At 42.8% G+C, this 13,671-nt stretch overlaps 1 protein-coding gene across 1 annotated transcript in view; it reads right to left on the bottom strand.

The window, feature by feature from the left end:
• QRFPR (pyroglutamylated RFamide peptide receptor) overlaps positions 1-13,068 on the bottom strand; it is a 58,355-nt gene extending 45,287 nt beyond the window's left edge. Inside the window, exon 1 of the mRNA XM_051819817.2 lies at positions 12,467-13,068. Coding sequence (XP_051675777.1) covers positions 12,467-12,806 — 340 coding nt within the window. The 5' untranslated portion in view covers positions 12,807-13,068. The remainder of the gene's footprint in view (positions 1-12,466) is intronic.
• Positions 13,069-13,671: the final 603 nt, after the last annotated feature.

Raw genomic sequence — 13,671 nt, 5'->3', positions numbered from 1 at the left:
TTCTGCATTACAAGACAGGGATATCAGTCACAATTTTGTGTTAATACTGGTCTACTGTAGTCTGGGGTGGTCTGGAAAGACACAAAGACCTTACAAAGTGAGACAGAATTTTGCACAGTGCCAATAATTATAACAGAAAGAGCTGAATGAAATGGGAGAAAGAGATTTTATTCTTCTGAGCTCTTAGAACATGAACACTGTTGCTAACAACCAATAAAATGCACTGTAGCTACAAATACTTAATATGTTTAAGTTACATTCAATCAACCAAATAAAAATTTGTGTCTCAGCTGGAAAAGAATAATTTTTAAGTAATTAATGAAATCTGAATATTTGTTTAAAAGATATTTAAAAATGCACATAGAAAAACTGAATTAAAAATAAATTTACTTTAGTGCAAAATATTTTTGAAATTCATAGTTTTTTCATAATATACATTGTCCATGGTCTTTGTGAAGATGTCTCATTTGCATGATCTCAAATTGCTTTGCATTCAAACTGATTTTTAAATTCCGTTTTTCGGCCAGCACCGCGGCTCACTAGGCTAATCCTCCGCCTTGCGACGCTGGCACACTTGGTTCTAGTCCCGGTCGGGGCGCCGGATTCTGTCCCAGTTGCCCCTCTTCCAGGCCAGCTCTCTGCTGTGGCCAGGGAAGTGCAGTGGAGGATGGCCCAAGTGCTTGGGCCCTGCACCCCATGGGAGACCAGGAGAAGTACCTGGCTCCTGCCATCGGATCAGCGCGGTGCGCCAGCCGCAGCACACCGGCCGTGGCAGCCATTGAGGGTGAACCAACGGCAAAGGAAGACCTTTCTCTCTGTCTCTCTCTCTCACTGTCCACTCTGCCTGTCAAAAAATAAAAATAAAAAAATAAATTCCATTTTTCATGAACATTTTAAATACTGTTACAAATAATTAAAGTTTAAAATTATTTTGCACTAGAACTGGTCACTGTACTGTCTCCTTCAATTTGACACTATCTATGGCATAGGCCACCTGGAACACCATGATTTATTTAGTGTACAAAGAGTAAAGAGGAAGGCAAAAGATGAGGTAATAAAAATACAGAATAAACAGACAAAAACACACTGTTGCAGTAAAAGCAATCAGGATTTGCTCACTGCTGGAGAAGAGCAGCGTCACAGTCATGGCAGAGCCTTGGGGAGACACCAGTTCTTCATGCTGACTTTCCAGACCTGCTGCTTTGGGCACCATTCGGTTTCCATGAGGCCAACATACTACTGTCCTCAAATGCAAAAGAGATCCTTCTTTTCATTCTTCCACAAAATAGTTTGTCATGGCTCCAATTACTTGAGGTAAATTGAATTTTTGTTCTTTGCAACCAAAAAAGGACAAACATAATACTCATATATCCAAGAAATAATCTCACTCTTATGTATGTCACTAAAATAAATACATCTGATTCCAAAAAAGCTCCAGACATTATTACACTGACAAGTGAAATAATATCCACTAATTCATTCCAAAAAATTTTGAGAGTCTCCTACAGGCTATTGAGAATTTCTTATGTGCTAAGCCACAAACTGAGTGCGCAACAAACAAAACAGACCAGTCTTAGACCTTATGGAGTATATATTCTAGTAGAGGAAGACAAAAAAAGAGCAAGCAAACTAATCATGTCTCCAAAGTCATCAAATGCAGACACATTATCTGTTCAATACTGAAAATCTAATTGAATGTGTTCACTGAATTAACCAGCTGCTTTACTATTTTGCAAACAAAATGAGATCTCTATTTTATACCTGATGATTTTATTTACAGGTAATATGAAGTTTTTACAGGATCTATATCTTGCTCAGAATTTTGTTTTATTTCATTAAGTCCTGGGGGAGGAACTGCAGGGGGCAGAGAGAGAGGGCCTGGCCCTTGCTGATGTCCCCTAAAGCAATAAGCCCCCATCAGGGCACCAGATGAGTGACCGCAGAGAGGCTAGCATGGGAACCACCCAGGCGAGCCAGGCTGAAACTGTGCCCTGCAGAGCCACGAGCAAAGATTGCTCTAATTCTCTAAATTTTGAGCATTTATTGTGCAGAGTCGACAACTGACTCACTAACACCTTCTGTTTGAGCAACTATTTTCTTATCTGTAACATGAGGGTTGTATTATGCCTGGCACATGGTAAGCTCCATGTTGAGAGACTGGCATCCATTTCAACTTTATTATTCCCCCTTCTGTGATACACAGAGCAAGGCTCAAGTGTTCAAGATTGACCAGATCCCACCACACTACTAACAGCATCATGGGAAAAAGACAACAATCACAGAACTGACATCACTGCTTCACAGTGGCCCTGACCTTGGTGGCCAAACTGAGGTGTCCTCATACATCTTTCCATGCCATGAGCTAGATAACCAGAATGTCCACATGATAACTAGCTGCACGTGCTCACAATGGAGGGTGAAATATGGAGGCTGGAAGAAACCTTAAATTACAAGACAGGGGCATGAGTTAGTAGGACAGCTTTGTATTAATACTGGCACGGCATCATTGTGCCTAGCATCGTGGGTGGCTTTGGAAAAACACAGAGCCTTGTAAGGAGCTACAAAATCAGTGTCAGTCTGAAAAATTCTTTCTTTCTTTTCTTTCCTTTCTTTTTTTTTAACCACCTTATCCTTTTCTAGAAACATAGCACTGCATCTGAAATAAATGAAGTACTTTTTTTTTTAAATTTTTTTTTTTTTTGACAGGCAGAGTGGACAGTGAGAGAGAGAGACAGAGAGAAAGGTCTTCCTTTGCCGTTGGTTCACCCTCCAATGGCCGCCGTGGCCGGCGTACCTCGCTGATCCGATGGCAGGAGCCAGGAGCCAGGAGCCAGGAGCCAGGAGCCAGGTGCTTTTCCTGGTCTCCCATGGGGTGCCGGGCCCAAGCACCTGGGCCATCCTCCACTGCACTCCCTGGCCACAGCAGAGAGCTGGCCTGGAAGAGGGGCAACCGGGACAGAATCTGGAGCCCCGACCGGGACTAGAACCCAGTGTGCCGGCGCCGCTAGGCGGAGGATTAGCCTAGTGAGCCGCGGTGCCGGCCATGAAGTACTTTTTTGATGTGTACAGAAATGCTAATTTTCATGAAAACTGTTCAACATTTCAATATTAACCAAAAAGGGATTTCAGTATTAGCCATTTTGTATAAATGTATACTTCATGTATTAGAGATAATTTGAGTTTTTTTAAAACTGTATACCATCCTTACTGGATATAAATCTATTCTACATACAAATGGCCGTAACACCTTAAACAGTGATAGCTTGAAGCTGTGAACAGCAACAACAGCCTTTACTCATTGGGTAACTGCTAAATGCCATATCATTTTTACAACCGGGGTCATTCACTCTCACAGCAGCCTTGCAAGGTAAACACAAGTTTCCCAAAATTTACAGATAAGGAAAGTACAGCAAAGAGAAATTAAATAATTGTCCTAAATTCTCACTGTGTTTACCAAACTGCAACATTTACAGGTATTAAATATGTCTCAATTCCATATGGGAAACTTCTGCAAATGTTAATGCCTTTTCAGAAATGTGTTAAAAGAGACTTTCGATTGAGATTTTATGGGTGAAAATTTATGAATACTGTATACTTCAGATTGAAATCACACAGGATATCCTAAGAATTGGATATGCATTAATATTCTTAAAATACAGCATAACATAATACTAATTGACATCTTTGTCATAAAGGCTGCTGCTGCATTGACCACGGGGGGGCAGCAGGAGACATTATTTTTATGATTTCTCTGCTTGTTCTGCTAACAGCAGATTTGACACCAGGCAATGTAACTTACAACTGAGTTAACACAGTAACTAATAAATGGTGGAACAAGATTAGAACCTAGGACTGAGTCCACCATATGTGTTCATTTCCACTACACAAAACTGTCTTTTTATCTTTCTATTTCTTCTAGGATATAAGAACACGTTATCTTTTAAGATTTCTATTATACTTAACAGGTCAATGCTCTCCCTGTGAGATGGGAAATGTACCTCTCAGAAACCCAGCAACAGGAAGAATGAATTTAGTTTTGCAAAGAAAGATAAAAATAATGAGTTACTTGAGTACTTTAGAATTAATCACTTGGCATCTTGATTTTACAATAGGAAAAGAAATGGGTTTAGCTTCTGTTGAATCTTTTTTAGAGATGCAGACTGAGAGGACCTGAAAAGAAGTCCTGAAGCCTATTCAAGGCTTTCTAATAATTCCTCAGCAGAGAGAGAGGGTCCAGTCCCAGCACCAGGGGACACTGGCAGGATGGAAGCTGGTCTATCTTGAAGTGTACAGGGGCACTTTAAAAAGTTCATGGAAAATGGAATTAAAACATAAGTTTAATTTGAAATCTATGGTTCCATGAAACTTTTGAAGCACCCACATATAAACATAATGGGAGCAGCAGAGGGAGATGCCCACACCATTTCAGATGAGGAAAGGTTAGACAAGGAAACGTTCTTTGATCTGCTTCATCCTGAAAACCCTAGTTCAGGGCTTAGGCGATAGGGGAAGACATCAAAGATAGAGGACATAAGCTCAGGGAGTTTATAGTTCCCATTAGCTGGACTCAGTACAGTAGAAATATGAGGCAGACTCCATGAAACAGATCTGTTTGCCCCACATGCCTTCCTCCAGGAGGACTTCCTGTCTGGTGGTCAAGTGTGCCCAAAGTTTCGAGGCTAAGGGGAACATAAGCTTTCACACTTCCATACAGTCAGTCAAGAGACAATGGGCCCAAATGGATCAGTACGTTTATTACTTATATATACAAGAAAGCAAGACCAAAACAGTGTCAGCTTCCTCTGTCCCTTGTCCCACAGGCAAGACCCCAAATCTGAAGGGCAAACTGACAGCCAGCATGGGTAACGGGTCACTCTGCTGGGGAGCAGCCATCTGTAAACCACAGCCAAGCAATCTTACAGATGTGCACACCAGCCTGTAGCTGCGCCTTCAGTGGATACAAGGTGGAAGGTCCTGGGCTCAACCTAAACCAAACTAAGCAGAGTTTGAGAACCAGTCAGTCTCCATGAGACAGGGTTAAGAAACTGTGAGGAGGTGAGCCAGTGGTTAAGCCTTCCCTGTGTGGTTTCTGTGGAGACACGTGGGGTGCCAGAGTGCCTTGATGGAGCGTCCCCTGTATTTTCCCATAGTGAACCTACTCTGTCCAGGTCATTCAGGTAGGAGTGATTCTGCCCTCCCTCTCTGACCCCCTCCATGATCCTCCTCCCTGTCTCCCCCAAGGCACCCATCACTATGGGGCACACGACCAAGGCATCAGCAGAGGATTTCACAGCTTGGACCACAATGATTGGTTCTATCAGAAATAGAGACTAAACTGGAGGGAATCCTCCCAGAATTTTCAGAAAGTATCTTCTCTCACGTTCTGAGCTCAGGAATTTTATTTTAAATTATTTACATTGTGGTAAAACATATAACATGAAACGTATGATTTTAGCCTTTTTAAAACAAAGTCTATTTCTATGAAAGACAGAGAACAATCTCCCACTCACTGGGTTCACACTTCAAATGCCTGCAATAGTCAGGAACTGGGACTTCAATCCTGGTGCACTGTGTAGGTGGCAGCTACCCAAGTACTTGAGCAGTAACCTGCTGCCCCTCTGAGTGAGCATTGCAAGAATGGGAAGAGGGGCTGGGACTTGAAGCCAGCCACTCCTATACAATATGGGTTGTGGGCTTAAGCTGAGTTTCTCTGCTTGTAAACAAGAATTCTAATAAGCCAGCCATCGGCCAAGGAACATGCTGAGCTATGTTCTAGAAAAGCAAATTAAAAATAGGATTCTGTTTATGCGTCCTAAGTGTACAGTGAAAAAATTTCACTTTCTTATTGCTAAATTCTTTCCTTTCATTATTTTAAATGTAAGCCACTGCTGGTCTAGGTAATTGTGATCTTTCCATGAATCCCATTGCTGCTACTGTCACCCTCTCACCTCTCACGAGAATTTAGTGATTTTCCTGACTTACTGCATCTTTTCTTTCAAAAGTGTGCATAAAATTGATTCTATAGAATGTTACCCAGAGGCTAACCCTGTGGCACAGTTCCTGGTTTTACTTCTAAAGTACAATCACTGTTGGGCCTCTCTTTGATTTCTTATATATATTTCTCCACTTTAAAGACACTACTCTTTATCTGTAGCTTTGATTACTCCTGTTAAAAGATTTTTCTAAAGCCCACAGTACTTTCAATTTTACATTGATTTCATCACATTTGAATTTCCCTAGCAACTCTGAAATATTACAGAAAAGGGAAAATTATGATAATAATTGTAAATGATGCTTTCTAATCACAGAAAGAACAATAAAATGGAACTTTAGAAATTTCAGGTTGAGTCTTTCACTCTAAACTACCCCCCAAAATTAAGATCTTTTCATCAAATAAACATTCAACAATTTCCTGTAACCCATTTCACAATTTATCATCTCTGAAGTTCAAAACTACACCTAACTTTTCATGCTGTGTACAGTAAATGCCATTTCTTTCTCTCCCTTCTTTCTAGTAAAATCCTGGTCATATAATGTAAAATCCTTTTAAAAAAATAAACCTGACTTACTAAAACAGAGATGGGTTCTGTTCTGACAAAGCTAGGGAGTCTCACCTACTCCATCACACACTGACACCTGTCATGGACCCTGAGTAAACCGGGTTGGAAAACTTTATCATGAGGTGTGCTCATTTACAGCTGGAATTCTAGGCTCTAGACAAGAGAACAGTTTCTAGTCTTTCCTTGTATGCCTTATATTCCTACCTCTTCATCATGTTATGCCTTTCCAAATGGCATTTGCAAAGATGTAACAGACAACACACGGGATAATTGCCTCTGAGTTCCTGTTGGACTCCTTCTTGTACAACCCACTTCTGCATTTTCCAGGCTAGCTGATTCCCATTGCTCCTTTTCAGACTATCATGCCTATACTGAGCTGGTACATGTGGTTAGCACTGTGCCATTTAAAAACTGCACATCCATTGTTTCCTTCAGCCTTTTTAGTGGCCCTAATGTTGATGCTGTCAGCATTTACACTACATCAGTGGTTCTCAAACTTGGCTGCAGTCTTTTTTAATTTGGGGAAATTTTGAGAATGCTATACCAGTCATCACACTCAGACTGATTAAACTAGAATCCCTCAGAGTGAGAACCAGGTATGTGTGTTTTTAACAACTGCTCAGTGGATTTCCACGTATTACCAAGATTGAGAAGCACCACCCAATGGAGAATTCTCTCATCAACTTCTAAGAAGTTAATTTTCTTATCCAAGCAAGTATTCTTCATATGTGTAAGTGTATAAGGCTGTGCATTTCTCCCAGTGGTGCTGCCATTACTTAGGATATTTTTGGAACTCCTCTTCTGGAATTGCTTTAAGTCCATTTGTCAGCTACCATTTGGAAAATTCTTTTCATTGCCCACAGCAGGATTGTGTGAAAAGCCACAGAACTCTATGTGCACCCGCAGAGAAAACCATTCCTTGCCTTGACTCTAGCTGTACCCACGGCAGGGTGAAAGTCAGCACAGAACCATGCTGGCTCCTAACAAGACCACTAATGCAACACTCTCCTCCAAGTACTCCACAGTTCAACTTAGCAATGCTCAGTCACAAAGGAGGCAACGATTAGACACAGTTTTCTACCTTCTCAGATGTCTTCAGAATTAACCCCCTTCTGCCTTAAGTTTTCATTGAAATCAAGATATCTTGAGTTCTACTCTCCTAGACCCTCCCTAGACTCTTGGACTGAAACCCATCAGGTTCTGGATATTCTCCAATCTTACCCAAGGCTCCCTACTACCCAAGGTTTGCATTTTGCACCCTGCAACTCTGATATCTACAAAATCTCCTGAATTCCCCATCACTCCTTCGGCTGTTTCCGTCCCCTTCTTGACCTAACAGAATCCTGGCTGCTCCACAAGGATACAGCTTTCTCAACACCTGCAATATCCCCCAACCCATGATAGCTACCTAGGAATTGCTGAATATAAAAAAGACTCATAGCATCATTAATAACAGCTTAGACTCTGGGCAAAAAAAATATGAGAGACTCAGATGCTGATATCATGTGTAAATGACTTGTCCTCAGATCTGGTGAAAGACTATGGCTTAAGATAATGATTACATATTGATTTCAGATTCATTAGCCAAGCAATTGGAATCCTAATCATAGCCTCCATGCAAAAATTAATGATAAAAGAAAAGACATTGCATACTAAACTTCATCAGACACTCACTTGAAAAAATAAGAGCAAGTGTGAAAATCATCAAAAGGTAGAACATAAAGACAAATACAGAACAAACAAAAAAGACATAGAAGTTTATGGAAACATAGAAGGCAGTGTTCTGCAGCAGTGGTCAGAAGTAAAACCAATCAATCCTCATTAATTAACCGAATTTGTTCTGAATTCAACTGGGATAAAGAGAACACATTTTACGATGGAATGTGGAGGAGCATGCAGATATGTGAAGAGAGAGAACACAAGGAGGGATTGTAAGTCAAAATGAGAAGAAACAGGGGCCAGCATTGTGGCATATGGGTAAAGTAGCCGCCTGGAGTCCCAGCTCCTTCACTTCTGATCCAGCTCTCTGCTTTGGCTTGGGAAAGCAGTTGAAGATGGCCCAAGTGCTTCCTGCACCCATGTGGGAGACCTGGAAGAAGAAGCTCATGGCTTCTAGCTTCGGATCAGGCCAGCTCTGGCCTTCGCGGCCATGTGGGGAGTAAGCCCGTAGATGGAAGATCTCTCTCTCTCTCTCTCTGCCTCTGTTTCTTTGTAACACTGCCTTTCAAATAAATACATATCTTTTAAAAATGAGAAGCAGGCTGCAGATAGGGATAGGCAAATTTGGTTGCCCTAAGAGGGCAAAAGAGAAAAATCACTGCTGGTATCTGAACAAGTAGATCAGAGGAGAGAACATACAGAACTTCCCAGGCCTGACTCCCAAATATCATGGCAACACAACCCTATATTCTCATTATGGATGAAAGAAAAGTCCGAAGCATATGTTAGCTACAGCATTTGGGTCACAGAATCACCAACTCCTTCTAGCCATGCTGGAAGAAGTCCTGGGGAGTGATGTGAGAGTCAACTGGCAAATAAAAGACAAGCTGCTAATGTAAGGGTAACACAAGGTGCATAAGAGGGCTTATATTCCAGCTGCCTTCATGTTAGGCAACTCTTAGATGCTGTGGATCAGTTCATATATATAAGTTGAATGTTTAGAGATAAATTTTATCACACTTGTCACAAGGATCCTCAATGTCATTGATCACTGGTGTGTAGGAAAATGACTGTTCAAATCTTTTACTAGGCCTACTTTGTAGCTGCTGATTTTCACGAAATAAATACCCCCATTGGGGCCAATCTGAACGATGACTAGTGGGCTCTGTGAGTCAGTACACATTTAACTGGTCTAAACTGGCACTGGCACAGACACCTGTTTAAAGCCCTTCGGAAGACTCCGTGTAGCCAGGCGAGAGAACCATTAGCTACTTGAGTTCTTGTCAGACTATAATATGCAAATGGATTACCTGGTGATCTAGTGAACAGGTGGGTTCTGACCCAGGAGGTGTTGATGATCCCTAGCAAGAGATACATGTGGTCTGATAGAAAGCCAGTCTTTTACAGCCCAACCACTGTCAGGGATTTCTGACAAGGCGAGACTTTGCAGAGAAGTCACAAACTCAGAGTCCTGAATTATTTTTCTTTTACCCAATTCCACTTTACCTGTTCAATTTCAGTTAGAAGCCAACAGAAGTCCGTACTCTCAGCGTTTCTCCATGGGGGGTGGCAAGTGGAGAAAGAAACAATATCAACCTCTAGAGAAGATGTGACACCACTAGAGCCCTGCCCCCAGGGCCACAGCCACTGCCACCACCACCTCAGCCACCCCTGCAGGCAGCTATCCAGCCTCTATGGAGAGGGGAGAGTCTTCTTTTTGCTACTTCTACCTCCTGGTGATCTTCACCTTCTCCCTAAAGGCATCTGAATGGCATTCACATTTTAGGTTTCCCATCATTTCAATATAAATTCTCTTCCCCAGTTACACTAACCCACCTCTCTGCCTCATTTCCCACTATTCCCCACACATACACTGTTGGTGAACTGCCTTACACAGTGTTCTTAGAACCCATCATCTTTCTTTCTTTCTTCTCAACTGTGGATATGATCCCAGAACACACATACTCCATTCCTCTCTGCCGAAAGCAGTCTCAGCTGTTCTTCAAAGCACAGCTTGAATAAACACCACCCACTTAGGGACTCCTTCCTGATTTCCATGTGCCTATGCCAAAGCAGATCCTCTTCTATAAAATCCTATTCTTGCTCATCAAAGGTATCTCTTATTCTCTGAGGCCTTCAAGAGTGAAGACGAGATTTATTCATTTCTGCATTCCCAGGCTACAATGGTTTGCCATAAAGAACATTGTCAGTAGCTTTATAACATAAAAAACTATATGCGCTAATTTTCCCTGTTAAATTACATTTCTCTGGAACTCCCTTTTTTAATTTATCAAGGAATTCTGTAATTATTATTCTACTCTATAACATGTAACTTGATTCTCTTTCCATACCTAGCCCCAGCCTCTCTGCAGGCTCTCTCCTCTTCTTTGGTCCTAGATTAACATTAAGACACTCCAGTTAAACACTCCATGAAAATAACTAATACTGTAGGATTTCATGGTTTGACTAAATTTTTCTAAAGCGTTTTCACAGACACATTTTATGCTCTCATTAACCCTACAAAACACACAAGCAACACATTACCCTCTCTTGGTATTTCCAAGCTCAAGTGAAATGTTCCCCCACGAAGAGGATGTAAGGAGAAGAGAAATCTTGAGACCAACCTTGGCAGTGCCTACAGAAGCCTTGGAGATTCACTCTGTGGCCCTCTGGGTACCATTCCTCAGAACAGCTGGCTGCTAACATGTCTGCCTCACCGTACTGTCCAACTTCTCTAATCCCTAATGCTTTATTGAACACATGAAACTCAGGCATGCAGAATTAATGTGCATTAGAACCAAAGTAGTCTTCCAGGTCTTCGGACACACTTCATTTAGTCATGTTCACCTTTTCCAATGATGCTAAAATCATCCAGCAGTACACACAGACTTCACACCACTGCCTTCACAAACAGGTACAACATAACTGTTGCTTCTCTTTCTTAAAAAACAAGTTTGTGATGATCAAAACACTGTTCTCCCACTAATTCTATTGAGTTGGTTGCACTGGACAATTTTAAAATGCCCAAACGCAAAGACTTAATCTGAGTGTATAAGAAGTCCCATAACAATTTACAATATCCCACATTCTGTGTCATTTTCAAGTCAAGGCTATTGTGCTCCATGTTTAATGTTCTTTTGGGAAATACTTACATTATAAATGAGACGGGAACAGGAGATTTTAGTATCTTGACCCAGGAACAATAACTCAATGTAGGTTAACAGGTAAGAAACAAACAAACAAAAAAAAAAACCCAACCAACCAAACAAACAAAAAACACGCCAGAGAAATAAGTGCGGATCCCACTTAGAATGGCGGTGACAAAGCAGCCCTCTGAGAGTTCAAAGGTTGTAAATGACAGAGCCTGAAGGAATAAGGTCTCCTTTGTCTCATATTCCCAACTACTTTCTGAGAATTTTGAAGTATCCACAAGGATACATACATCTGTGTAAACGGGGCACATCCCCCAGCTCCTCACCAAGGTGCTCTGTGAGCAGCGGTGAGGATACCTCAGGAAACACTCTAGCAGTCTCTGAAAAGAGCTGATTTGGAGAAGCACAGCACCTATTCTTTCCCCTAGTGGTTACACACTCCTAACCCAGTGGCTCTCTCCTGCTGCCTCTCTAAGGAAAGAGAATAAATTCTGGTGGGGATATGCCTTCTGTGCCCTTTTGTTTGTGTGACTTCACATGACTTTTCAGAAGAGCTAATCCAACACATTTTTCCACAAATGGATTCTATTTGTTTTAAAAAGTTTGTGGGTCCATATATATTCTTGTACTTACTGGTAGCCACACAAGCAACTGGAAAGCCACTGGAAGTTAGGGGAATGAGAGAAATGAGATTTTTAAATCAAATTTAAAAAAATTATTTGAAATGTTTTACTTTCATTTTAAAAAATAGGGGGCAAAATCTGGCAATGATGAGAATGGGAGCAGAAATAAGTGGGAGAGAGTGCGACTCCTCACCTCACTTTCGGGACGTTTTCAAAATCTTTCTCTGACCCGTGCCTCTCCGGGACAAGGAGGAAACGCTGGACCAAATGAGAACTGACACCCCCCCACCCCACCCAAAATAACTTATCTCCAAGTGACCACAGGTGGGAAAGTTCTAAGAAAAGGCACAGGATGCATGTCTTACGGAGGGAAGTGTCAGAGAGGAACAAGGGTGGTGTGTGAGCGCAGAGTGTGCTGTTGGGGACCCCAGAGCGCGGGTTCCTGGCCAAGGAGCGTGGAGCCAACTCTTACCCCCCAGCCAGTTGTCGGAGATGTTCTGGAGCATGGTGACCGGGATACAGAAGAAGGCGATGAGCAGGTCGCTGAGCGCTAAGGAGCAGATGAAGATGTTGGTGACGGTGCGCATGGCCTTGCTGCGGGTTACCACATAGACCACCAGCGCGTTGCCAAAGAGCGCCAGGGCGAAGATGAGCACGCCGGTCAGCACCAAGGCCAGCTTGGCGCGCCCGGGTAGCTCGGGCGTGTACACCAGCGGCCGCAGCCCGTACAGCGCGATGAACTGCTCGCGGGTAAGGTTGTGGTCCCGCAGCAGCTGGGAGAACCGCTCTGGGGTGATGTTGAGCGCCTGCATGCCGTGTTTTCGCCACGGGCCGTAGCACCGCTCCCTAGTGCCTGTCCATCCGCGTCTGGGCGCAAGGTACACGGCGGGGTCACCAAGCCGGCAGCCGCTTCACTCCCGCGGCGGCGCCCAGCTGCACCTGCAGCTTTGGAAGCAGGAAAGTGGAGACGGGATCCAGCGGGAAGTCAAATCACCGCACACTGAATCCCACTGACCAAAAATGTTTGCGGTTTAAAGAAAGTTCTTCTCCCTCCCCAGGTGAGCGCTGCGCCCCTGCGAGGCCGGGAGCGCCTCTGGTTTCTGGCCAGGCAGTACCGGGCGCTCGCTCTGGGAGAGGCGGAGGGTGGGGCTGACCTGGGCCACCGCCACTGAGCTCCTGGCTCCCGCAGTGCGTGCACCGCTTCCGCGCCCCTCCCTACAAGCAAGGGAAGGCAACCGCAGTCTCCACCTTTCTGATATAGGCACCTTTCTGTTCTAAGAATGCCTTTGAACAGCCCTTTTTCTCCACTTTTGAGGAACAGTCTTTTTTTTTTTTTTCATACAATTTGTTGAAGCCTTTACTTAGTACCGTTAATTCTATGTGTATAAAGTTAATTGAAAATTGATCTTAGCAAAAAATAAGAATGGGAATAGGAGAAAGAGGAGGTAGAGGGGTGGGAGGGTGAGTATGGTGAGAAAAATCACTATGTTCCTAAAGTTGTATTTATGAAAAGCATGAAGTTTGTATTCCTTAAATAAAAGGTTTCTGGGGGGAAAAATGGATAGTGGGCTCTCCCACGGTCTCATGGTTTCTCTTTTTGAGAAATAGTATGGGCCACAGCTACCCCAGGCACAAAGAGGTTTTATTCATTTTCTGTAGTTTAACATAATTTTTGCA

Source organism: Oryctolagus cuniculus, chromosome 8 (assembly GCF_964237555.1).
Source record: "Oryctolagus cuniculus chromosome 8, mOryCun1.1, whole genome shotgun sequence".
NCBI classification, from domain to species: Eukaryota; Metazoa; Chordata; class Mammalia; order Lagomorpha; family Leporidae; genus Oryctolagus; species Oryctolagus cuniculus.
This window is presented reverse-complemented; position numbering and strand designations above follow the sequence as displayed.